Source organism: Neoarius graeffei, chromosome 19 (genome assembly GCF_027579695.1).
Source record: "Neoarius graeffei isolate fNeoGra1 chromosome 19, fNeoGra1.pri, whole genome shotgun sequence".
NCBI classification, from domain to species: domain Eukaryota; kingdom Metazoa; phylum Chordata; class Actinopteri; order Siluriformes; family Ariidae; genus Neoarius; species Neoarius graeffei.
This window is the reverse complement of record NC_083587.1, coordinates 60,005,460-60,030,700: the sequence shown is the minus strand read 5'-3', so window position 1 is coordinate 60,030,700 and position 25,241 is coordinate 60,005,460. Positions and strand designations below refer to the sequence as shown.

Below are 25,241 nucleotides of genomic sequence, written 5' to 3'. Positions count from 1 at the left end.
CCTTTGCAAACGCTACTTCCAAGCGACAAATCTAACCTGCTAACTTCATTTAGTTCCTTTAGAAAAAGTAAATTAGAAGAAATTTGGTACAAGGGCCAAATGAAATCTCCTTTTAAGCCTCACATGCAGCAAATTGGCTAAATAAGTCTAAGAAATCACAGCTTCCTAAAGTAAAAATTAACCATGCATCCAATAAAAATTAATTTGTATTTTGACTTGTGGCACATTTGGTACCTTTATAAAATAATCCATTCACCAGTCAGGGGGGGAAAAAAAAAAATCCCGACACCCATAAATAATTAGCAACAAAATCTGTTTTATTAAAACTTTAATAACCATCATGAAAAGAGATACAAAACGTTGAGCTTTTTTCCATTATTCAACAAATACACCAAACTTTCAAAAATAAACTTTTGTCTCTCCAACGTGATATGACCAAACAAGGTAAAAATGTATACAGCTATTCTACGAAGTATCTCAACGCAAAACTTAGGAGGGAAAACCAGAACAATAAAAACAATTTGGGACTAGTATGCAGAGGGCTGGTACTTAGCTTACGGTACAAAAGGAACTGACATGCAAACTGAGCATGGAGTGAAGTTTCAACATGATTTCAACTGCTCCTGACTGCAAGGAAAACTTTATATATTTAAAAAAAAAAAAATTTACACAAAATTGGTCCAAACCAAGCCAGAGATATAGGTACAAAAAACTGAGAAACAGTAAAAAGTGTTAAATACAAGCTAAAAACAGAAGAACATGCGTCTATACAATGTGGAATCGCGGCCCTGGCGTGGCGACGATGTCGCTGTAAGGCTCGGTTTGGGACAGGTCCACCGCTTGCTGTTTCTTCAGGACGAGGAAGCTGTAGAACTTGGCGGCGGCTTGTTTTCTGTTGTTGTTTCTGCAAAGCTCCAGCAGGCTGATGGACTGGGCTCCGGTCTTCGCCACCACACGCTGAAAACACACAAGAGAATCCAATCAGACTTCAAAACACACTGGCAAACAAGTTCATCAGCCAGAAACAAAAGACGTCCAACCAGAACATCAAGGACGCAGTCACTCATCTGTCCTGCCATCAAAACCAAAACGTCAAACAGAACTGAAATGAGAGAGCGAACCAACCTCCACAACAAAACTCTTTACAGGAACATCAACAAAGGACTAAATTTTGCTCCCTGAGAAAAGATCGACCCAAAAAAATCCATCAGAACCGGATTCACATGAGACGAGATACAATTCTAGTCAGAAGAAAACGTCTTCAGTTGACCTAATGACTAATTTGTTTGCAAAAAAATAAATTCACAAATACAATGCCCAAGTTCTGTGCAGAAGGTCAAGTTCTTTCAAATAAAACAATCAGGACTGAAGGAAGGAGACACGATTTAGCTGAAAATAAAACAAGACCAAGTTTTGTTCCCTGAGAGAAGATCGACCCAAAACATCCATCAGTTCTCACCTGATTTCTGTTCTGAGAGAAGAGATACAGTTCTAATGAGAAGTCCGAAAACTCATTAAGGTGACCTAATTAGCAGTTTGTTAGCAAAAATTTGACAATACAATGACCAAGTGTTGTACAGAAGGACGAGTTCTTTCAAAAAAACGAAAAAAAGAAAATTTTCAGGGGCGGCACGGTGGTGTAGTGGTTAGCGCTGTCGCCTCACAGCAAGAAGGTCCGGGTTCGAGCCCCGTGGCCGGCGAGGGCCTTTCTGTGTGGAGTTTGCATGTTCTCCCTGTGTCCGCGTGGGTTTCCTCCGGGTGCTCCGGTTTCCCCCACAGTCCAAAGACATGCAGGTTAGGTTAACTGGTGACTCTAAATTGACCGTAGGTGTGAATGTGAGTGTGAATGGTTGTCTGTGTCTATGTGTCAGCCCTGTGATGACCTGGCGACTTGTCCAGGGTGTACCCCGCCTTTCGCCCATAGTCAGCTGGGATAGGCTCCAGCTTGCCTGCGACCGGCTCCAGCTTGCCTGCGACCCTGTAGAACAGGATAAAGCGGCTAGAGATGAGAAAATACGATTTAACTGAAAATATAGAAACGAGGGGGAACCAACCAAGTTTTGTTCCTCATCAGAAGATTGACCCAAAACATTGATCAGAACTGAAATCGGACGAGAACAGAGAGGAGATACCGGTATAGGTCTAGTCAGAGGTCTGGATCATTTGGCCTAATTAGTAACTCTTGAGCCAAAAAAAAAAAAAAAAAAAAACCTGACAAAATGACCCAAGTTTTGTGCAGAGTGAGCAGTTCTTTCAAACAAAAAACAATCGGAACGGAAATCCATGGAGAACTGACGGCGAATATACGATTTAAAGGTGGGGTATGAGATTTTTTTCAGGAGTATTTACCATATTGCTTGAAAAGCTCCTCACACCCATGTTGCAAGCAGTACAATAGAAGGTTTGACCCAAAAACGAAATATTTTAATCTAGTATACAGTGTAAAATAAAGGACAAACGCCATCCAATCATATCGAGGTACCACCTCAAAATGATTGGATACTGACACATCAATCAGACTGAAGCCCGCGAGCAGCCCGGCCCTTCTGTGTGTGTGTGTATGTATGTATGTATGTATGTATGTATGTATGTATGAGAGAGCGAGCAGCCCCTCCCCCAACCCGCACTCAGCAGGGAGAGACAAATGCACAGAAAAAGGTTTCTTCAAACAACGGGGATTTACACGAAAACGGAAGGAGATATTCACAAAATTCTTCCACAGTGAGCGCCACAAGGCTCTCCTGAACACACTGATGTAATTTTTTTTTGGCTGTAGTGTAAAAAAAAAAAAAAAGTCACTAGAGCGAGTTAAAAACGAGTGACTTTTCTGCCACGTTTATAATGGCAGTCAATGGGGCTGCGTGGCTGCCCTCTCCTCACTTTCAGGCTTCTCATTCAAAAACTGCAAGTCTTATCGTGTAGGTAGACACATTGTGTGAATGAGGACAAGTGTGGCTACTACTTTTGAGAAAATTGTGTGTGGGGAGTGAAAATTTGGGCTGAAAACACAGTTTAAATGAGAAAGTTTGAGCTATTTTTCCAAGCTCTCTCCACTCCAACTTAACGAGACGCGGGGGGTGGGAGCATGGCGAGGGCGGGCTTGTTTCTTTTCAAAATATGGCTTGCGGGAACCGTTATTCCAAAATCTCGTACCCCACCTTTAACTGAATCGTGGATGACTGACACCACACCATGGCAACAGCTCATCAGCCTTATGGCCAGATGAGCTAAAAATCTCACAAGCACATTCGGTCCCTGACTCAAAGGGTGCTTTCACACGGAATAAAGGGACATTTTTTTTTAACCTTGGCCCCCTTTCCTCATCTTGAATAAACTAAAAGAACAGAAAACCAGTCCAGTGCTGGGTTGTGTGTTAAAACTATATCAGGCAACTGCAAAATGTAATTCTATGCAGCAAACATGTCAAAAAGTAAACTGCTTGCTTGTTTTTCACCACTGACTGGTTCATAATATTTTTTAAGCATCTCAACATGGAAAGGATCCTGACAGAGACACACCTGCATCTGTTGACCTCAATAACTAAAGAAACCCGTTAACTTCAAACACCCTTGTCTTAAAATTCACAATTTCCAGTACAATTCTGAAATGATCCAAGATCCATACCTGAAGTCCATGCAGCATCTGCTGGGTTCTCTTGTTCCACCGTCTCTCCTCTTGGTCCTGGTCTCCACCTTGTCCTTCTCCCTCCTACATGAATAAAACCATTACGTTCATTCTTATTCTCTACTGCATGGCCACATCTGAACACGTCACCCGAACAAGACAATCTGAATTCAGAAAGAAGCCCGAAGTGACTTCAACCCAGCGCTTACCTCCTCCTCCTCGCTGTCCTCTTTGTCCTTCTTGTTCTCTCCCAGCAGGTCGAGCTCTGGCACCATTCTCGACAGGTTGGTGCTGTCCTCCGGAGGAAGGTCGACTTGTGGCATGTCCAGCTGCTGGGCCAACACCGACTGCTCCATCGGCGGAGGCACAGACTGGTCCAGGATGCTCATCGTCTGAAACAGAAACATGCTTTCATTTCTTGCTCGTGCTTTAAGGAGCAAAAATCATGTCAAAAATAAAAAGTACTGAGAAGTAGTAGTCATCATGCTCGGGACTCACAGGCAGAGCAGCTTCAAGCTCCTGAGACTTGCGTTTGAGTACACGCTGCCGTGAAGGAGGAGGCATCAGGGTCTCGTCCAGTGCAGTCATGCTGCCCTCGATAGTCGAGGTCTGCAGCATGCTGGGCTCCTCCACGATGGTTTGATCTAAATAGAACAGAAAAACTCCATTTTATCCAGTGTACTTGGACCGGAGGTCGACAGTAACCAAGTACATTTACTTCAGTACTGTACTTAAGTCCACTTTGAGTATCTGTACGTTACTTGTATTTTTTTTTTTTGTGGAAACTTATGACTAACTTCACTCCATTTGAAAGGCAAATATCGTACTTTTCACTCCACTACATTTCTATCAAGATCCTCGTTACTGTGAAGCAGATTTGAAAGTGGAGGTTTTCTTTTCTTAAACATGGTTTGTTTTTTCGCAGGTGACACCGAGACAGCCAATCAGTAATCACTAGGGTCACGTCACATCCATAGACTGGATAAACTCAAGATGAGTGATTTGTCAGCAGCGTTATTTGAACACGATCAGTTGATGGCAGAACGGAAAGAGGTGGATGCAAACGGCACGCCTTTTGGCGGATGCGGCCTTTTGCACGGCTGTTTGGGGGACTTGTGTGAATCGTGCAGATCTGATGAGGTTTTTTTTTGGGGGGGGGGCATGTTGGAGTGTCTGATTATAATTTCAAAGTCAATTCTATATTAAAATTACTAAATAAGCAAATGCCGTTACAGTCCATAAAACACAGGAAGTAGAAGTATGAGAAGAAAACAGTAAATCAAAAAGCTGCACACGTAAAACCAATTACGCAAGTTACGTTGGACTGATGGAAATCCTTGTGCGTGCAGTGAAGTGCAGCCAGCAGCAGATAATGCCGCACAGCCAATTGGCTTTACGTGCGCAGCTTTCTGATTTACTGTTTTCTTCTCATACTTGTACTTCCTTTGTTTCATGGACTGTAACGGCATTTACTTATTTAGTCATTTTAATACAGAATTTAATCTGAGGAAATTATAATCAGACACTCCAACGCCCCCCCCCCAAAAAAAACCCCCACACAACTCATCGGATCTACGCGATTCACACAAGTCGTCCAGACAGGCGTGAAAAAGGCGGCATTCGCCCAAAGGCGGCATCCGCCAAAAGGCACACCGTTTGCATCCATGGGAATGCATGCACTCCTGGCCCATGAACCCATGTTTCAGTTTTCTGAAAGGATTAAAGATAGTTTCATTTTAAACGTTTGCTTTATTTGCCGAAAACAAACCACATCACGGCCTTCAAAAACTCGCCATCCAAACTGCGGGAGAATAAGAGAAAGCTTGTAATGAAGTTGTCTGTGCTTTTAGAGCTCGCGATATTGTTGCAAACGTAGCTATGCAGTCCAATTTGTCCAATGACTATGGATTTGCCCACCAAGTTGCCGTAGCCTTGTCCACGGCTTACGTTAAAAGTGCACATTCTGGACCAATTTCTTTTTTTTCTTCTGAAAGTATGTCCCTTTACACACTCATCCAGAAGGGTAATTTTGCACAAGGCCATCTGTCTACAGCAGGGAAAAAAAAAAGCGTCTGGAAAAATCCCAAGGGAGTCTGGAGCCAGATTCGTGACGTTACCTGCGGAAGCGCCAGCAGGCTGCGCGAGCTTTGCACGGTTTCAGTGCACAGCCTGTGTAGACCGAGCGCTCCCATTTCTCTCTCATTGTCCGGTCTTTTGGGAAACGATGAGTACTAATCCCATCAAGATTGGTGTTGCGACACCCTCCTACGATACATCTGTTAACCATTTTAATAATTACGCGATAACGTTGAAGAAATTTGCAGAAAACCACCAGGTCGTTTTCTCAAACAAACCAGCGCTGACGTAGGATTCAGAAGGAGGCGTCCCGCACGCGACGTCACGAAAATCAACGTTCACCAGGAAATCCAAATGCCAAGTTTTTTTCAGAGGCGGACCAATTCGCCTCAAATGGCTCGAGTTCAACTGAATTTTTCTGGTATTGCGTAAGGTAAAAAAAATTGCACAAAATGTGACAGATATTTGACCAAAGTTTAATATAAAATAGGAGAATTACACTGATCTTGCTCCTGAATTTACCCGTGATACGCACTTTAACACACAGCTAGTTAACCTGGACGCTGTTAGCTAGCATGCAAAAACAGTTACACTAACCTGAATAATGTTAACTTATCTGAAGTCTTTTTAGAAATATGTTTTACCATAATCCTGACAATGCAGAAATCTCTTTTCTAATAGCGTTAGCTACCCAATACGATTTCAAGTTTGAAAAGAGTTTGCTAGCACGTCAGGTGGAGTTTCACAGACTAGCTAGCTTAATGTTAAACCACCATGATGCACGGCATGCGTCCGTTTTGTGAATTCACATTTCTGTCTTTGGTAACATTAGGTTTTGTAAGCGTTGTGGTAATAATACAACCGTGGGTTGACAGAAAATGTACTTTTAAATACTTGAGTATTTTTTAAAGCAAGTACTTCAGCGCTTTAACTTGAGTAAAACTTTGACTGGACAACATCTGACCAGTGGGATCTGTACTTTGACTTGAGTAATGAAGTTGGGTCCTTTGTCCACCTTTGACTAAAACACACCAGTCTGATAAACAGCTCGGCAGTATAAATAAGCACGAGTAAAGATGCTGCCATTTTTCGATGTGGTGTCCTGGCAAATTTGATATGACAATCATTTTACACAAAGTTGGACCTACCACATACAAACCAAACGTCATAACTCACTTTGTTCTACCTGTCTGCAACACTAAATGACTGATGACACCTTGAACACAGCACTTGAGGAAATGTTCTCAGCATTCGCACACAAGATCTGGTGCCAGAGACCACAAACAAAACCCAGTAATTAAAAAAAATAAATAAATAAATAAATAAATAAAACAAACCCCAATGATCAAGCTTCAGTTTTCAGTCTCCTTCTTACCAATGATGTCGGCCCTGTGGCCCAGCTGTTCCTCACGAGGAACCTCAGGGTTCTCCAGCTCCTTCAGGAACTCCTCCAGGCTGTCAGCCTCACCACCCTTCCTCCTCTTCCTCAGCTCGTCTGGCACCAGTGGAGTCAGGCAGCGTGTGAACATCTACAACAGACGGAGCAACTGAAAGCATGATTCGAGGCCGCCAAGTTTTTTTCCCCCCCTCTCCTCAACTATGAATATCTAATTTTCAAAAAATAAAACAGCAACCAGGTGAAGTGCATCAAGCCCCTTTCATATAGACGGCTACCGCATGACGTCACCGCGCCGCGAGATTTTGTTAGGCGCCATATTGGAAGACCAAGTACATGCACTCACAATATAAAACAAACTACGAGCGAGAGTAAAGTGACACGATGGATGATAATTCGGGTTATGTGAGTACATTACCAGCTGCAGAAAGGGCACGGTATGTGGAGAAACTGGCTGTGATTGATGGGTTTGACCCATATGATAAGACTCGCGGCAAGGGAGAATGGAAACATAAGGAGGACCTGACACCAATTCTGCCATCTGTTTGCTACCCAGACATTGTAAACTATTTGTTGTTTACACCCAGTGCCTACACTGCTGATAACTTGAAAGCCTACAAAGGGCTACAGGCTTACAATTATGTTAGTGGCTTGGTTCGTGATATTACAGCTGTTATTAAGGATAACCTACACATAGTTATGGCCAAGGTAATCTTGTTGATATCTTTTAATATGTCTTTTCAGTTGAAAAATTAATATTTTGTTACTATTAAGGTATCCATAATTTAGGTTAATTTATCCATTATACATACGTATTTATGATATATGCCTACACAACAACTATGCTTTATTTATATAATAGGAGGGAGAGCAAGCCCCAAACCATCCTAAATTATCATTATTAAATTGTAGAAGTCTGGGAGGCTTGCTCCTCATCCAGTTATCAACTTGGGGCCAATTTAGCACGTTTTAAATCTGAATTTCTTGCGTTTGCTTACCTTAGTGTCTGCAGATCATGCACAGACTTATCCATTATATCCACAGTTTTTTGCCAAATCTCACACAGGTTTCTTTCAAGTCTACTGTTGGGCCAATAAATCATAAATAAAACAGCTCAGATTTGTTTGTTTAAGTCGTTTGCCACTGCACTTTATTCTCATGGGTTCACATATCACTGCCGTTATTTCCCCCAATCACGAGTTTGTTGGTCTTCCAAAATGGCGCAGGGTCTGTTTACTTCCGGTTTCGGGTGACGTCAGTGAAATCCCTCTATATGAAACCTGTTAATCCATCAGATAAAAACTCAGTAAACTTTACTTCCCAGTTGACTGTATTTAACAGGATGATAGAGCATGAACTTCTGAGACATGTCTTACATTAACGGCATTTAGCAAACGCTCTTAAGGCCTCTGCATGCTCTTGCGACAAGGCTTTCGCAGATAGCTTTTCGCAGACAGTTGTAATTTATCGTTGAGCGGGGAGTAATAGGCGTGCGCGATGTTATTCACCGCCACAACGCAAGGGGGCGCGAAGTCGCTAGGAGTAGTTGGTGGGTGTGGTTAGTGGAGTGTTTATCCTCCGGTTACTTATAATGACTAGAACTGGAGTGGTATAGATGTACGTACTTCCTCAATCAACCGCTCTTCGTGCTGCTCCATCTTCGCTCATGTTTTTAAAAATGCCGGTCGTGAAAACAAGCCAAACCGGGAAAGTAGGGAAGCGGAAGTGCGTGTACAGCGGATGTAGAGTGGACCAATCAGAGCCCTCTTGTCTGCGACGCTGTCAGCGAGGCTTCTGCGGTGGTCACAATTTTTGGGAGGTGCGCGCAGAGCGTCTGCAAAGGTGGGGGGGGCTACGCAGACACTGTCTGCGACGCCTGGGTTGTCAGCATAAATTGGCCTTTATCCAGAGCGACGTACAACATACCCAGATGAGCCTGGGGAGCAGTTCGGTGCCTTGCTCAAGAGCACTTCAGCCATTCCTGCTGGTTCAGGGAATCGAACCAGCAACCCTTTGTTTCCAAAACCTGCTTCTCTAACCTTTAAGCCATGGCTTCGCTCATGAAACATGCGAGACCGGATAGGACGTACAATTCATTCCAATTTCCAGCCATATCTGCAGAGGTTCTCTTTCCTAGCTGTTTTGAATTTACCGCCGACTTCTCAAATCGTATCAGTAGTTCTGTTATAACATCATGTGTGTCATGACCGGTCACAACAGGTTAATCCAATGGTTTTAATTCCCACTGAAGCCATGGCGAAATATTAACGTTACTAGGTCACCAGGAAACACATTAACTTCACCGTTCCAGCATAATACTGATAAACCATTTTCAGCGAGTGTGAACGAGATATTACAAGCTGATCGTGTTACTCCCTAAATACTCGTCCCCAGATAATTAACGTGAAGGAGAAAAGCAGCCCCAGGTAACTAATGTGTCGTTTTTGGACCGAGTCTCAGAGATAAACAGTAAGAAAAACTGATCTCAATCATCTACACTGCTTGGTCAATAAAAACAGTCACAAGTCTCTCTCAGCCAATCACAATGGAGGTGACCGGGCAGATGTACAAGTTCCATCCCGTAAACCCTGATCGAACTCGTACCTTGAGCAGCCTGCTGTTCCAGAGTGGCTGTGCAGGCAGAGAGAAGAGCTTCTCCACGCCTCCTGTCTCCTTCCACATCATCAGCTTCTTGGTAGGCGGGGCCAGATCCAGTGTCGTCACGATGTCGGAGTAATCGCTGAGCTGAGCGCGGATGGTTTTGCTGTCGAGCTCCTTCAGGCTGTCCACGATCAGCTTCCTCTTTCTCTTCGCCTTTGTCTCTTTCACTAAGGACAGAAACACCGCTCGTGATTAATACACCAGCCATAAACTGAGCAAATATTGTTTAACAAACATAAGCAGCCATGAACAGTGTCCCTTTAAATTAAAAAAAAAAAAAAAAAAGGCCCCTTCATTTCTAAATGTTTAAAATAACCCTTCAATCTTATGGTTCCACTTCAGTGCGTGTACCTACCACCGCTGTAAACACACTGCAAATATCACTTCTGTTTTGTTTGTTCCTTTACCAGTGATGTCGATGGGCTCGAGAGCAAAGGCCTCCTCCTCGTTGGGCACCAGCGTGGTCTGCTCCGTCTGGTCTGTAGTGTTGGGTAGAGCCTCAACCGGACATGAATCAGGGCTGTCCGGAGCGCCGGCCGCTGATGAAAAAGACGACACACAGCAGGATAAGATAAGAGACGCACAACTGAAATGACAAGGACTCTCAACGAGGTAAAGAGCAGCATCAGTGTGACCGATGACATGAAGATTACAGCTCTGTATCTGAACCAAAAAAAAAAGTTTCATGCTAGAGCTTTGCTCTGAACTAGGGCTGTGCGATATATCGAATATACTCGATATATCGTGACTATCGAGTATTTTATGGTCATCTTCTGACTTGCGTTCGTTTCGTGTTTGTTTAAAACATTTCCCGGTGGGTTTCTCCCTGTCCCTCAGGCAGTAACATGAGAGGCTGCCTAAGGGTAAAGAAAACAACGTCACGCACTCGCCAACCAATCCCGGGCGACATCTCCGTGCTGAAAGGAACTTCTGGGAAGATTTTCTAGTTTCGGTTGTGTTGCCAGATTGGGCGGTTTTAAGTGCGTTTTGAACATATTTTGGGCTGGAAAACGTCAGCAGTATGTGGCAACACTGAAGATTTCCTGGTTCCGGTTTACAGCGCTGACTCAGTTTGTGCAATTGCTGGTGCTGCATAGGCTAATGTGTAAGCTCTGTCAATTTCAGCGACAAATTAAAAATGGAAGCGGATGAATTGGTTCCTAAAAGAACTAGTAAGGGGTCAGTCATCTGGCATTTTTTTGGATATCGCGAGGAGGACGTGGAACAGCAAATGCCAGTTTGTAAAGTGTGCAAAAAAAACCCTGTCATCACGAAAGGCAGCAGCCGGAATTATACACATCTGAGAGGCAGAGCCAGAAAACATTCAGTTCAAAAGTGTGCAAAGAGAAAAATGATGTTTTGCAGATCTCTCTCCTCTCCATCAGTCTCTCTCTCTCTCTCTCTATTGTGAATGTTCCAGTGGTTCTCAGTAGTCAGGTTAATAGCTTGGAGATCCATTTTTTAAAATAATTTAATGAAAGAGCACTTTTCTTATTTAGGCTAAATGTCTTTCTCAGTGTTGAGCTGCACTTTATTGGTTTGAGCTCTGAGCAGCTCTGTATTGTTTTGCCCCTTTGTTGCAATTTAAGATTGTTTTTGTAGTTTGTGCCACATCTTTGTTGAATAAAAAAAGTCTTATTTCAATTCAATTGTGATTAATCACTAACATGAAAATTTAAAATGGTGTTGTTGAAAACCACCTGTAAAGTTAACCAAGAATGTTATTTAATCTGCAGGGATTGTAGTGAAAACAGTAAAGAGTAAAAGTTAGATTTCATGGGGTCCTTTAGAGGAGATTTAAATATATCGAGATATGCATCGTGAAATGGAGAAAATGTATCGGGATATTCATTTTTTCCCCCCATATCGCACAGCCCTACTCTGAACTTTAATCAAAGCAAAATGTATTCGATCAAGATTCAAAATAAACCATGTTAACTCACTGAAAGAACGTTACTTTGCCTTTACTTGGAAATTCTGTCACTACACTGCTGCTGAATTCTCAATTCTGATTGGTCAGAAAGTGATGATTAATCTCGCATAACAGCAGCTCTGACAGTTGTACAATGCTGCTACAAATCTCTCAGGTTTATATTCATGCACGCGTTCTAACACACAGTACTGTTTCTGTACCAACAGTAATGCAAGTGATTACAGGAACTAACCAGTGCAGAGTTTCCCCAAAGCAGCGTAGCACAAAGATCATTAAATGGTAGAACCAGCAGCACAATGAACACTCACTCGGTTAAGATGCTCTTAGTGTTGAGGCTTTTGGGAAACCCACCACTGTTCCAACATCAAGTAGAAGTACAAAGGTTTTTTTTTTTTTACTCTTTAAGAAAATACAAGCTTAAACAAATTACTGTGGTATTAGAGGAATAAAACACCTCAGGATGTGCTATGAAAGGAAAATAATCAACTTTGGTGTTGCAACAGTCCCACATCACCCAGTTATTGAATATTTTCCCACACCACCACACACACGTTATATGTAGTATCTTGTACCATCTGCATTCTTGACCCAATATTGCTAAAAGGGAGAACTAAAGGCAAATTTATCATCAAAACTTTCATTTTATTAAATATCGGAATGCATTTCTGATCGCTATTTTGTCGCTGCTATAGCAAGTTATGAGTGTTTGAAATACGCTCTGTAATATATCAGTCCATAAGTCAAAGCGATGGCCGTAAACGAGATGCGTTGAGACCTGTGCGAGACATCATAGGACGGAAGTAAAACGTACAGCGGAAATCAAAGTGAGCGACATCTGCCAACGTCGCCAAAAGACACGCGCGCCCTCTTTCGAATGCTGACGTAATCAAGCTGAAAGTTTTGTTTGTTTTGATAGCAATAGTCACTTAAACTCGTTTTTGTGCAATATTTCGTTTGGAAAACAGTTTTCAAAATGGCGGCACTGACACTTCACGTTTCGAAGTCTCGTGAAGATCGCGCAGATAAGCGACGCCTGCCGTGGACCAAACGAACTAAATTCAACACGGCTAAAAACTGAATAGGCCGATAAGTATAATATTTAATTGTGATTAGTTGCTAATACGCGTCACAATATAACGTTACTAAAACCTAAAACGTAACTGAACAACGCCTTAAGAAATAGAGTGAGTTTAAAAGTGACTTAAGGTCTCCTTTAAGTAATTAAGCATCTTACGTGAAAGGTGGTCATAGTCATCGTCGTCGTCTCCGTGATCTGGGGGCATCATGACACTGTCTGTGATGGCAGGAGGATCGTCGAATATCCCCCCGCCGTCCTCGCCACTCAACAGCTTATCCACTAAAAATGCCAAAAACCAAATAGGTAAATTAAGAAAGCATGTATTCAAGTGTTTAATATCAGTCATGTCATCTCCTGCATCCTTACCAAGTATCCCACCATCGCTGTTCTCCAGGTTATCTCCAAAGTCATCGTAATCAAGATTCGTCGACTTGTCAGGAAGGTGGGCGGGGCCAGGCTCTGCCTCAAGCAGGAGGTTGGAGGCAGAGGATCCATGAATAAAGGCAGTGTCCTCAAAGGCAGCCTCCTCCCGAAGGATCTCTCGATCCTCAATGCCAAAATCACCTGTCGTTAACAAACAGCGGGTTACGGAAAACGCTCAAAGTGCTTCGGTGCGGCTGAATTTATTGTAATAATCCGCGCTTTCATGAACTCGTCCTTACCGAAGTGATCGTCGTTCATGAGGCTTATGTTCCCCACCTCCTCCCTCATGGTGATCTCCTCCACTCGGCTCTGGTTCAGTGTGAACTGCTGTGCTACATCTATATCACTGGAGAGGAATAAACCATGGGTCAGCTCACTTCCATAAAACACTCCTTCACGCACCACGTCCAATTTTACACAGCAAGCTAACGGAATTCGAATTAACCGTTTTTATTCTATCCACGTTCACTGGATGAGCAATCACGCTCTCGGATTGGCTACTCTACTACTAGGATATCAGCTACTGCGAGTAGAGAAAAACAAAACATTGCTGAACCAACAGAAGACGAAATAAAAACTCTACTCAAAAACAGCCTCAAAAAAAAAAAGTATTTCATGATATCATCTCTAGCCGCTTTATCCTGTTCTACAGGGTCGCAGGCAAGCTGGAGCCTAACCCAGCTGACTACGGGCGAAAGGCGGGGTACACCCTGGACAAGTCGCCAGGTCATCACAGGGCTGACACAGACAACCATTCACACTCACATCTACGGTCAATTTAGAGTCACCAGTTAACCTAACCTGCATGTCTTTGGACTGTGGGGGAAACCGGAGCACCCGGAGGAAACCCACGCGGACACGGGGAGAACATGCAAACTCCGCACAGAAAGGCCCTCGCCGGCCACAGGGCTCGAACCTGGACCTTCTTGCTGTGAGGCGACAGCGTTAACCACTACACCACCGTGCCGCCCGTATTTCATGATAACGCATCTTATTTTTCAAGAATGACTTTCGAATTTCTCACAAGTCACTCCTGTTATTTCGCCGGGTTGTTTACATTCTAAGCGGAAATTATTTTAGACGTTTTGCATCAAGTTATCAAACTTACAAAAAAAAAAAAGCCCCCGTTTCTCAAAATCCAGTGAACGTGGATAGAATAAAACCAGTTATTCCTCTCAATCTCATCGTACATGGCTTATAGCCAACTAGCGCCCCATAGGCTATCAGCTCATCTACGACTCGATTTCATGAAATAACTTGTGTATCCAACACGATTTCAGCCATCTCCATCCACACACACTGCGTAATCTGAAAATCAGAACTGTGACCATGTGCCTCTTTTGGTTAGTGAGCGATACAACAAAAGTGACAGATTTAAGACTCCCCGATCAATGATTTATCCATTTAATAGGTACCCTGTTTGTTAATCCACCTCTTTCAGGATCTTCACACGAGTACGCCATCGAGTATGACTACAAACGCATCAGCAAGATGTCCGTTGCAGCGCAAGACGAAGTCTCGAACGTGACAGCTCTCCCGAAAATACCGTACAGCCTTCCAGTTTACGCTGCTACGGTTTCAGATCTTCTCGCTGTCCAGTGCTTTTTAAAAAAGATGCTTTCAGAGACATTATACATCTTGGAGCGTTTGGAGAAGCTTCCTCACTACTTATAAAGAATCATCTGAGCGTGTTAGACATAGAACTTGTATAAGACCCAAGATAAACACTAAACGCTCTAAAGATAGCTTTTTTTTTTTAAACAGCAGGGCTTTCCACAAGCGCCAACTGCCGGCCATACAGCCGACTACACAATAAAGTCCAGCCGGCTACTTTAATGACTATTTTTGTAGCCCACAGGCTCTAAATATAAATTTTCGATTTTAATAAAATTAAACGTTTATCTAACGCAGGGGTGGGCAATTATTTTTTCCATGGGGCCACATGAGAAACAGAAAATTTTGTGGAGGGCCGGACCAAAAGGCTGAACTAAATTCTGCATAATATTAATTATAAAGCAGTAAATAACACTGTTTTTACAAGCTGCCAAGACTGGTAAGAGTGTGGAAAAAACGAGGTTGCCTTACAAAAAATGTCATCTATTCAATCAAATTTCCCAAAACAATGGTTAACAAAATGTGAACATTTACCATTTTTTTTCAGTCACATTCACCGCAAAACACAATAAAGACATCACAGTATTGTCTTTCTACTCCAAATATCAAGCAAAATACGTCATATTATAATAATGATGCCGTGTCCATTCGGTGTAGGTATCAGATCTACAGATCGGCTCGGGCTCCGGCGCCTGCTGGTGACGTCACACGATGTGATTGGCTGGACCGTTTGAAGGATGACGTACAAGTTTGTGGTTGGTCTGGACAAATTACGGAAGTAGTTATCGCGGGATTAGGCTTCGTGGGATTTCATGTCGTGTTCATGTCACGCGCATTGCGTTTTTGTTAAACACAACTTCAAAATAAAAGCAATGCACATTCAGTCCATGCATGAGGTAAAATTAGAAAATATGTTTATTTTGTAATTTCTAATTAACCTTACACGGGTCGGTCAGAATGAACCAAAGGGCCGGATGCGGCCCGCGGGCCGTAAAATGCCCAGGTCTGATCTAACGGACTGACAATGTCAAACTGAACCGCACTCATTTAAGTTGTGACTCGTGCCGTTTGTACCGATAATAACCACAAATTCCCTGCCGACTTCGTTGATCAGGGGAGAGTAACTCATCCGCAGCCCCGACATGCCGTGTGCGCGCGCACGCACTCGGCGGAGGCAGTAGTGTGTCGGAGGGAACAGAAGCAGAGATGACGCTTATTTTGTCTCCGGTAAACCAGTCTTCTCTCGTTCAATTACGTGCTGGCATCAAATGACACCGTTGGTTGTAAATTAAACCAAACTGAGTGGTTGGAGTGTATTTTCATACACAAATGGAGAAATGTTCGCTGAGCATTTGTGTAGCCACCACTGCAGACCGTTGTCATTGTTAATTCGTAGCATGCTCAGTTGTGTGAATGTGTCATGCACCGAAAATAAGAGATTTACAAGCCAGGAACGCCTCATGATGCAATATGTGAGCTTGTATAGCCTATTACTGATTATTTTCGGTGCGCAAATCAGTTTTCATTGGTGCATTAGTGTCTGGCATACACTAATGAATAAAAAAAGATGCAATATGTTGTAGTAATAATAATAATAATAATGATGAGCAAATGTCTGAGAAATTAATATAGCTTGTCTATTATGCAGGCATACTTAGGCTAATAATAATAATAATAATAATATGAACGTTTTTTGAATAATGCTCTCCTGCAATAAATAAATGGTCTGTGGAAAATACATTTAATCCTGGGAACTGCGTGCACAGGAGTTTATTTTGTGTTTACTCCCCCCTCCCCGGCTGGCTACTTATTTGTCATGGCTGGCTAGTATGAGCCTTTGAAAGCCCTGAATAGGTTAACATTTAAATATAATTTAGCTGAATAACTTTTTAGACTGTAGTATTTCACAATTGTAAAGACTTCCATTATGCTTTTATTAACCCATTTTAAAATTCTAACATTTGATCTGTACTTTCATTTATACCATGATTCTGGTGGAACTTTTTTTTCCCCTTAACATTATATTTTACGTGATGCAAGAGGAATAACAGTGTACTTGACTGAGAACTGCCAGTGGGGAGGGGAACCCCACCCTACGGCTAATGCAGCAATCACGCTGAATTATTACATTATTTTCTGTCGCCTGTGTGTACAACATGTGTCAACTTGTCTGAGGGGGGAAAAAATAAATAAAATTTAAAAAATAAAACCACAAACCAAATCTTCAGCGTGAATGGTTCATTAATTAATTAAAATTCCTTATGATTCCCATTCAAAATCATATTTGAACTCCAGAGAGCTGGGTGAATTCAGACATCCCCTTGAAAGTCACACTAGGGTTGCCAGGTTAAGCCGAATCGCTCTAGTTGTGACACAAGGTTGCATTCCCAAACCTTTTGGGCTACTATCGATCTGTGCGTGCAAATTTTTTTTTTTTTTTTAAATCACATTTGGCTGTAAATTTTGCAGAGACCTGGCAACCCTGCACACCAGCAAAAGCTTAGTCAACAAGCTCAGTCTTATTTCGTAATTTTTTCCTCTTTTCATTTTAACATGCAGATTTTGTTTCATTATGACGAACGCAGCATACACGGACCGAGACTACACCAAAATTTTGATTTCCGTCACCCTCTGGAACACAATCGGTCTCCGATTTCAAATTGGATTTTATTGCATCTTGGGCAACTCTAGGCTTGAGGAACCCTGATACTCGACCAGACCAGGTAGGAAGACGACACGCAGGTAAAGACCAACCCGAGTTCCATCTGCTGATGAACAGCTAGCTCGCCCTCCGCAAGTCTGTAAACGTGTGAGGTTCAAGTTCACCATGATTGAGGGTCTTTAGTCTTGTGTAATCAAAACAGGAACACATTTTATCACTTTTTTTAATCAAAAAGTTTACTGAGCTTGCTTTTCAGCGAAGATTGAAGACCCCAGCCTGAGATGAACAGAACAAAAAATCTGAAACCGATACCTGAAGCAGATTCCCGTTTTGCAGACTGAAACACACATTTTACTTCACACTCGACCTCAGCTGTGCTTAATCTGCCAAAACAGCCTACAGTTAAAACTCACTCGAGATCTGGAAGCGGCTGATCAAAGTCATGAAACTCCTCGGGCAGGGTGATGGCGTTATAAGCGGCCTCGCGATTATCTTCAGGCAGATCCACAACCCCTGAAGCAAACATTTCACAAATTAAAATGCAAGTTTTTTTTTTTTTGAAGCACAGCACCACATGTATACACACACAACAAACAAACCGATTAGGATTTCACTAAATTTAAATGCTGTGTGCACAAGCTTGTCATTACCTGGTCGGAAAGCCATTTTGATCTTTATAAACGCCTCGTTACAGTCAGCAAGGAGATACTTGGCCTTCCTGTGGTAGATCCTCACCACCCCCAGGAGCAGGTGACCAGATGTACGCAGAGCCATTTTCACCTACAAAAAAAAAAAAACCCTGGTTTAGAAAGAAAGTCTGTTCTATGGGCAATACAACAAGGTCATTGTTCCTTCACAATATTACACCATTCAGTGGCCTTGATATTAGTAAATGAACACAAGCATACCATGAAGGAAAGGGAACAATATCAATCTTTAATTGACAATTTATTCTCAGAAGTCTCTCTAGAAGAAACAATTAGGAGATTAAATCTTTCTGCTTCCTTTTGGTTTGTGTTCTATATAAGAAATAATAAATGAGCAAAGACACTTCTGTACAAAGAAATCAGAATAACTGTTTCCTCTGGCTTTCACACTAGTGGTTTTAAACAATCGATTAATCCCAGAAAACTGATCTTTAGATAACGAGGTTTTACTGACAAACTGCAACACACAAATGAGGAACCAAAAAAAAAAAAACATTTCACCCCAGTTTGACTTATTCTATTTAGCCTATGAAGTTTAAAAAAACAAAACAAAAAAAAAACCCATTATTTAATATACAGTACCAATCAAAGGTTTGGACAAGTCTCCTCATTCACAGTTGTTTTTTGTATTTTTTTTCCTTCTCTATTTTCTACATTATACTTTGGCACAATACTGAAGACATCAAAACTATGAAATAACATCTGGATCATATACAGAATTATGTGGAAACAAAAATATGATATTTTAGATTCTTCAGTGTATCCATCGTTTACCTCAACGATACTTTGCACACTATTGGCATCATCTTAACCAGATTCATGAGGTCAACACCTGGAACGCTCTTCAGTTAACAGGTCTGCCTCGTCAAAAGTTTGACTAGATAGTGAACGAGTTTCTTGCCTTCTTAATGTGTTTGAAATCAAACAGTCCATAGTAAATAATAAAAGCCCTATTCTATCCACAACTGTAGTAATCCATATGTCAAAAACCACTCAACTAAGTCAAGAGAAACATCCATCATTACTTTAAGACATGAAACGTCTTCATCCATAAAAATACAGAAATTAGAAGGCGCCCAAACTTTTGCTTGGTACTGTATATTGTTTTAATAACTGAAAATTACTTGCTCCATTCATCCATGTACAAGACAACTTCATAATGAAGTTTGATCGCATTATGTATGGCAAGTTTTAAACCTTATTTATTTTCAGCTGTTATAAATTTTATTTTTTGTGCCAGAGACCTCTTCCACGATAAAATAGGAACTTAAAAAAAAAGACGACTCAATCATAATCATATTTAGTATAAATACGCACATGATTATAGAAAACTGCGTGCACCGATTGGTCGAGAGATTCGGAGTATTTCTTGATGATCACCTCGAGCGACTCAGCAAAATGGCAGCCGATCGCTTAGTCACCGTAAGTGAGGAAGAATTACAAATGAAAAAGATAGTGCTTGGTCTAAAACTACTCAAAAGGTAAGGTGGAATTGTGATTTATTTTATCCCTTTCAAAACAAAGGATTTTATGAGACTGTGTAGATAAGTGACAAGTCTGTGCCGTGACCATTACATTTGGAGACCCTTTCTACAACAGGACGTAGATAATATCGAGAACATCCAAAGGAGAGCTACTAAAGGCCAATTTATGCTGACAACCCAGTCCTCGCAGATGGCGTCTGTGAAGCCCCCCCGCTTCGCAGACGCTCTGCGCGCACCTCCCAAAAATTGTGACCACCGCAGACAGCCTCGCAGACAAGAGGGCTCTGATTGGTCCACTCTACATCCCCTGTACACGCACTTCCGCGTCCCTACTTTCCCGGTTTGTTTTGTTTTCACGACCGCCATTTTTAAAAACACGAGCGAAGATGGAGCAGCACGAAGAACGGTTGATCGAGGAAGTACATACATCTATACGACTGCAGTTCTAGTCATTATAAGTAACCGGAGGATAAACACTCCACTAACCACACCCACCAACTACTCCTAGCGATTTCGCAACTTCGCGCCCCCTTGCGTTGTGGCGGTGAATAACATCGCGCACGCCTATTACTCCCCGCTCAACGATAAATTACAACTGTCTGCAAAAAGCTATCTGCGAAAGCCTTGTCGCAAGAGCATGCAGAGGCCTTAAGATGACAGAAGGACTATGGATTATCAAGACAGACTAAAAGCTACAGGTCTTAGGTCACTCAAAGTCAGAAGGTACAGGGCTGATTGACTAGAGGTTTACAGGATTACACACGGCGTTGATAAATTGGAACCGGAGTACTACTTCGAACTCAAGCAACAAGAGGCCATAGCAAGAGCATACATTAAATGAATTTAAAAGCCACATTAACCCAATTCTGAAGACCAGGAGGGACTAACTATTACTCAGAGAAGACTTCTTAGCCCCGTGACACGGGCCACCAATAACTATGTGTACTTTACATGATCAGTGGATTCAAGGTAAATTTGCCGGCTGCTTTTGAATATTGAAATTAAAGTGTTCTTTTTTTTTTTTTAAATCACTTATGTATTTATACGAAAACAGATCACCCGCCTCAGGCTCAGTCAACAATAACCTCGACTTTGTCTCAGTTAGGCCAAAAAAAAAAAAAAAAAAGTGTGTTTCCGGTTACCCGACCGACCCTAATCCGTACCGCCCGACCCTAAACTTTTTCGGTTTTTTTCCCAGTCGCGACTTTTACACATAACCCAACCGCGTGAACCGGAAGTTTGTCACTCACTGGGAAAATCAGGGCTTTCCACAAGCGCCAGCTGCCGGCCATACAGCCGACTACACAATTAAGTCCAACCAGCTACTTTCATGACCATTATTTTTGTAGCCCACAGGCTCTAAATATTAATTTTCGATTTTAATAAAATTAAATGTTTATCTAACTGACTGACAATAATGTCAAACTGAACCGCACTCATTTAAGTTGTGATTCGCGCTGTTTGTACCGATAATAACCACAAATTCCCCACCGACTTCGTTGATCAGGGGAGAGTAACATCCGCGGCCCCGACATGCGGTGTGCGCGCGCACTCGGCGGAGGCAGTAGTGTGTCGGGGCCGTCGGAGGAGACAGAAGCAGAGATAACGCTTATTTTGTCTTTCACCTAGAGACATGATTCAAACTTTAAAACGGAGACAAAATTCTCCTGTGTGGATCTGGCATTCAACTTTTTTGCTAGGGTCTATACTTTTTGATCAGTCACAGATCAAACACCCTGAGCACACCTGGAGAAATTCAGGCTTTATAATGGGTGTCTATGGTGTTCCACACCAGTGGAGCTCAGGAGTTTAGAGTGGAGGCAGCTTGGAGAAAAAAAAAAAAAGCTCTAACTTTCTCATTTAAACTGTTTTCTCAGCCACAATTTTCACTCTACACACACAACTTTCACAAAAGTTGTGGTCACACATTGTGTGAATCAAGACAAGTGTCTACCTGAGCGATAGGATTTACAGTTTTTGAATGAGAAGCCTGAAAGTAAGGAGAGGACAGCCGCGCTGCCCCATAGACTCCCATTATAAACGTGGCAGCGCTTTAACTGCAAAATCAGAAAAGTCACTTGTTTTTAACTCGCTCTAGTGTCCACATTTTTTACACTAGGGACAAAAAAAAAAAAATAAAAATTACATTAATGTGTTCATGGGAACCTTGTAGCACTCAATGTGCAACAATTTTGTGAATAGCTCCTTTCGTTTCCATGTAAATCAGCGTTGTTGGAGGAGAGGGAACTCTGAGAAAAAGCGCTCTTTGCTTGTTATATTGTGTCTTTTCCCTGCACCGTTACCAAGGTGACGAGCTGCACTCAGGGAGCAGAGAGGGGCGGGGCTGCTCTCTCTCTCTCATGGTGTATTGAGCCGTTATATTTACAGAAAAATTCATGTTAAAAGGTGTCTCATGCTGCATCAGATTCATCAGAAGGTGGTAACTTAGGTGACCTGCAAAGAAATATATTATATTTTGTGAAATTATTCCTGTCTAAATATAGGTTATGGCAGCCATCTTGAAAAAAAAAAATGCCTGCCTACCGACCCTAGTTTTGAAATCTACGTAACCGGAAACACACACACTTTTTTTGGCCTTACTATTCAACAATATTCACTTCGCCTTCAACGAATAATTGTTAATTATTTCTGAGAGCAGACTGATGACCATCACTATGAACGCAACACCATTAAAAAAAAAAAAAAAAATCCTTTATGAACCTCACGTACTGAACGCATCTTTGAGAGCAGACTTTTTGATTGTTTTCCCCCATAAGACTGATTCGCAGTCAAAATATTTTTGTGGAGGGAAACGAGTAAGCTATATGCGCGCACACCTGCTTTTTGCAAAATATTTCTCATTAGCAAAAATAAGAATGACAATGAAACTGCAGTACAGACTTACCAAATACTTCATTTTTTTTTTAAAGGACAGACAACTAGATAAAGGAAACATTAACAGCCCCAAAAATAAAATTTATAAAACAAAATTAACAAATTAATCCCAACATTCACACGTCCCACTCTGGCTGAGGCAGAAATCACAAACATGGATATTTAACAAACCAGCATCTCATCTGGCAAGACCCGCAACTCGTTAAAATACGAAATAAAGGATTGCCACTTGGAAAAGAACTTATGGGTACACCCTCTCATTGTGTATTTAATTTTCTCAAGTTTGAGAAAGAACATGGTGTCCTTAAGCCGGGGGGGGGGGACTTCCACTGGAGGAGGAGGCGGCCGTGTTTAGCTATCAAAGAGGTGAAATTAATTTCTCACTGAACAGAATTGAATAGCCTTGGGTCAACAGGAGCTCCAAAAATGGCAATAAAGAGACAGGATTGTATGTCAATTCCCATCATATTGAAATAACTGGACCAATAATTGTGTAGGCTAGGGCAAAAGAAAAACACATGACTCCGATGACACTCTGAATTTGAACAACGGTCACATTTGTCCTGTACATCATCTGACATTTTTGGGTGATAACCGTATATACCTCCTGCATTTGTTTCATTACACAAGGTACCGAAAAGTCCAAATGCACACGTGTAAATCAAATCACCTTGGGTGAAATGATGCTCTCTACGCTGCTCTCCAGGTTGCACTCAAAGACGTGGGCTTTGGTCAGCTTCTTGTCCCAGTGGGCCGCCAGCCAGATCTTGGCCAGCGGCCCTCGCTTGCTCAGGACGAAGTGGGCGTAAAACATTGCCCCTGGGTTTGCTCAAAATGTGTAAGGGTCGGCTACACCTAGACGCAAAAGAACACATCATTATAAACACAACTCATATGGCACAGACACAACAGATGAGATTTATTTATTATTATACAAAAGTCTCAGGACTATAAAGACGTTAGAGCTCAGAAGTAGACAAATTAATGATGAATAAATTTTATTTTACATGAGTGATTCCACGCTTATGGGTACTGAAATGGGGACATGAACTTATTTTTAAAAATTCACCTAAAACCATTTCTTTTTTACCATCAGGTCACAAAACATGTAATCTTTAATGAATGGTATGTTAAAAGAACTAATTTTCTGAGATGTAATAAAAACATTTATATGCCAAAGTCAAGCCTATGAGTTCCAAAATGATGTCTGTTACATTACTTCTGTTACAACAAATTAATTACAATCTAGCTATATACCACGTTAATCTTATTGAAAGAATGTGTATGTTTATTCTACTACACATGTTTATTAATTATATTTGCTAAAACATCACCTTCCTATGTTTCAAAAAGTAATTCTACATTGTTAAAATTGAGAATATATATGTCCACAACACTTCTGTTACGTTCTGACTTTGGCATATAAATATATGTCTTTATCACATCTCAGAAAATTAAAAAGTTATCTTTTAACATATCATTCATTAAAAATTACATGTTTTGTGACCTGATGGTAAAAAAAGAAATGGTTTTAGGTCAATTTTTAAACAAGTTCATGTCCCCATTTCAGTACCCATAAGCGTGGAATCACTCCTATATAAAAAGTGAAAGAGTACTTGGCAGGGGAAAAACAACAAGGTGCAACTTTAACATGCACAACTCGAGGCTTTTAAAAATAATTTAAAAAAAAAAGTTAGCTCACATAGCTAGCTAGCACCAGTTGCAAAGTCCAACAAGCGAAGTATCTAACAAACTTTATATTAAAAAAAAAACGTCTTGAAAACTAGCTGCGCAAAAAAAAAAAAACTTGCTTCCGCCAAAATTCAAAATCTAAAGCAAAAGTTAAAATAATAAAATTAGCTAAAAAATAAAAAGTCAACAAAAACAGCTACTAAAAGAAAACTAGCTTAACTAGTCGACATGCTAGCATATTAGCTCGCTAGCTAGCAACCAATAACGCTTCGTTGTTGTTTTTTTAACATGCAAAAGTGATTTATTAACTAATTAGTCATAAACTGCTGATATTATTGATTATATATACACATATTAAAAAACCCATTATTTTGTTCTGGAGAAATAAAACATCTCGGTCGATTAGCATTAAAATAAAAACCCGTATGTTAGCTGCTAATCCATGCTAGCTAGCAAAAATATTAGCCTCATTAGCTATGCAACTGTGCAGCTAGCAAGTGGTTGGAGAAGAAAAAAAATTGCTAAAACCCCCAACAAAACTTTTTTTTTTAAAATAATTTACGAATTCGGACGCACATAAACTCACCATCCAACAATATTTTTTCCGTTTTAGTCCGGAGCGGGAGAAACTCTCCCTTCCCAACCCGAAGAGAAGTTTACAACTTGTTTCCCTCCTTCCTCGTCCCTCTCATTGAATCGAACCAAAATGGCGGCCGCTCTTCTTCCTCCCGCTTCAGCGTCGCTTTTAAAATCAGCGGGATGTTTACGGTCAAAATTCGCCTGTGGGCGGGGATAAGTGCCTTGACTGACAGCACGCGCCTGATTGGCAGGAGATCGCAGTGTGGTGATTGGCTGGTTCAATCACTGATTATCCCGCCCTATATGATTTTTTTTCCCCACAGGCGGCCATTTTTGTTACAAACGCCAGAGTAGTGTTGAGGGAAGATGGCAGTGTTGTCTTACAAATCAATACCACCAAACTTCCCTTGGGTTTTT

At 41.5% G+C, this 25,241-nt stretch overlaps 1 protein-coding gene across 2 annotated transcripts; it reads right to left on the bottom strand.

The window, feature by feature from the left end:
• Positions 1-296: 296 nt before the first annotated feature.
• Positions 297-24,998, bottom strand: rad21a (RAD21 cohesin complex component a). Of its 2 annotated transcripts, none has more exons than XM_060900382.1 (14): positions 24,822-24,998; positions 23,224-23,408; positions 18,118-18,247; positions 17,881-17,980; positions 13,431-13,537; positions 13,135-13,332; positions 12,925-13,047; positions 10,165-10,296; positions 9,701-9,924; positions 7,076-7,229; positions 4,123-4,268; positions 3,834-4,016; positions 3,625-3,708; positions 297-957 (listed from the first exon to the last, which is right to left on the bottom strand). In XM_060900382.1, the coding sequence occupies exons 2-14, from the start codon at positions 23,365-23,367 to the stop codon at positions 766-768; spliced, it is 1,917 nt and encodes a 638-aa protein (XP_060756365.1). In that variant the 5' UTR covers positions 23,368-23,408; positions 24,822-24,998; the 3' UTR covers positions 297-765. The 2 variants fall into 2 exon arrangements, with proteins under 2 accessions (XP_060756365.1, XP_060756364.1); XM_060900381.1 differs by having other exon boundaries at positions 24,832-24,998.
• Between the last annotated feature and the right edge of the window lie 243 nt (positions 24,999-25,241).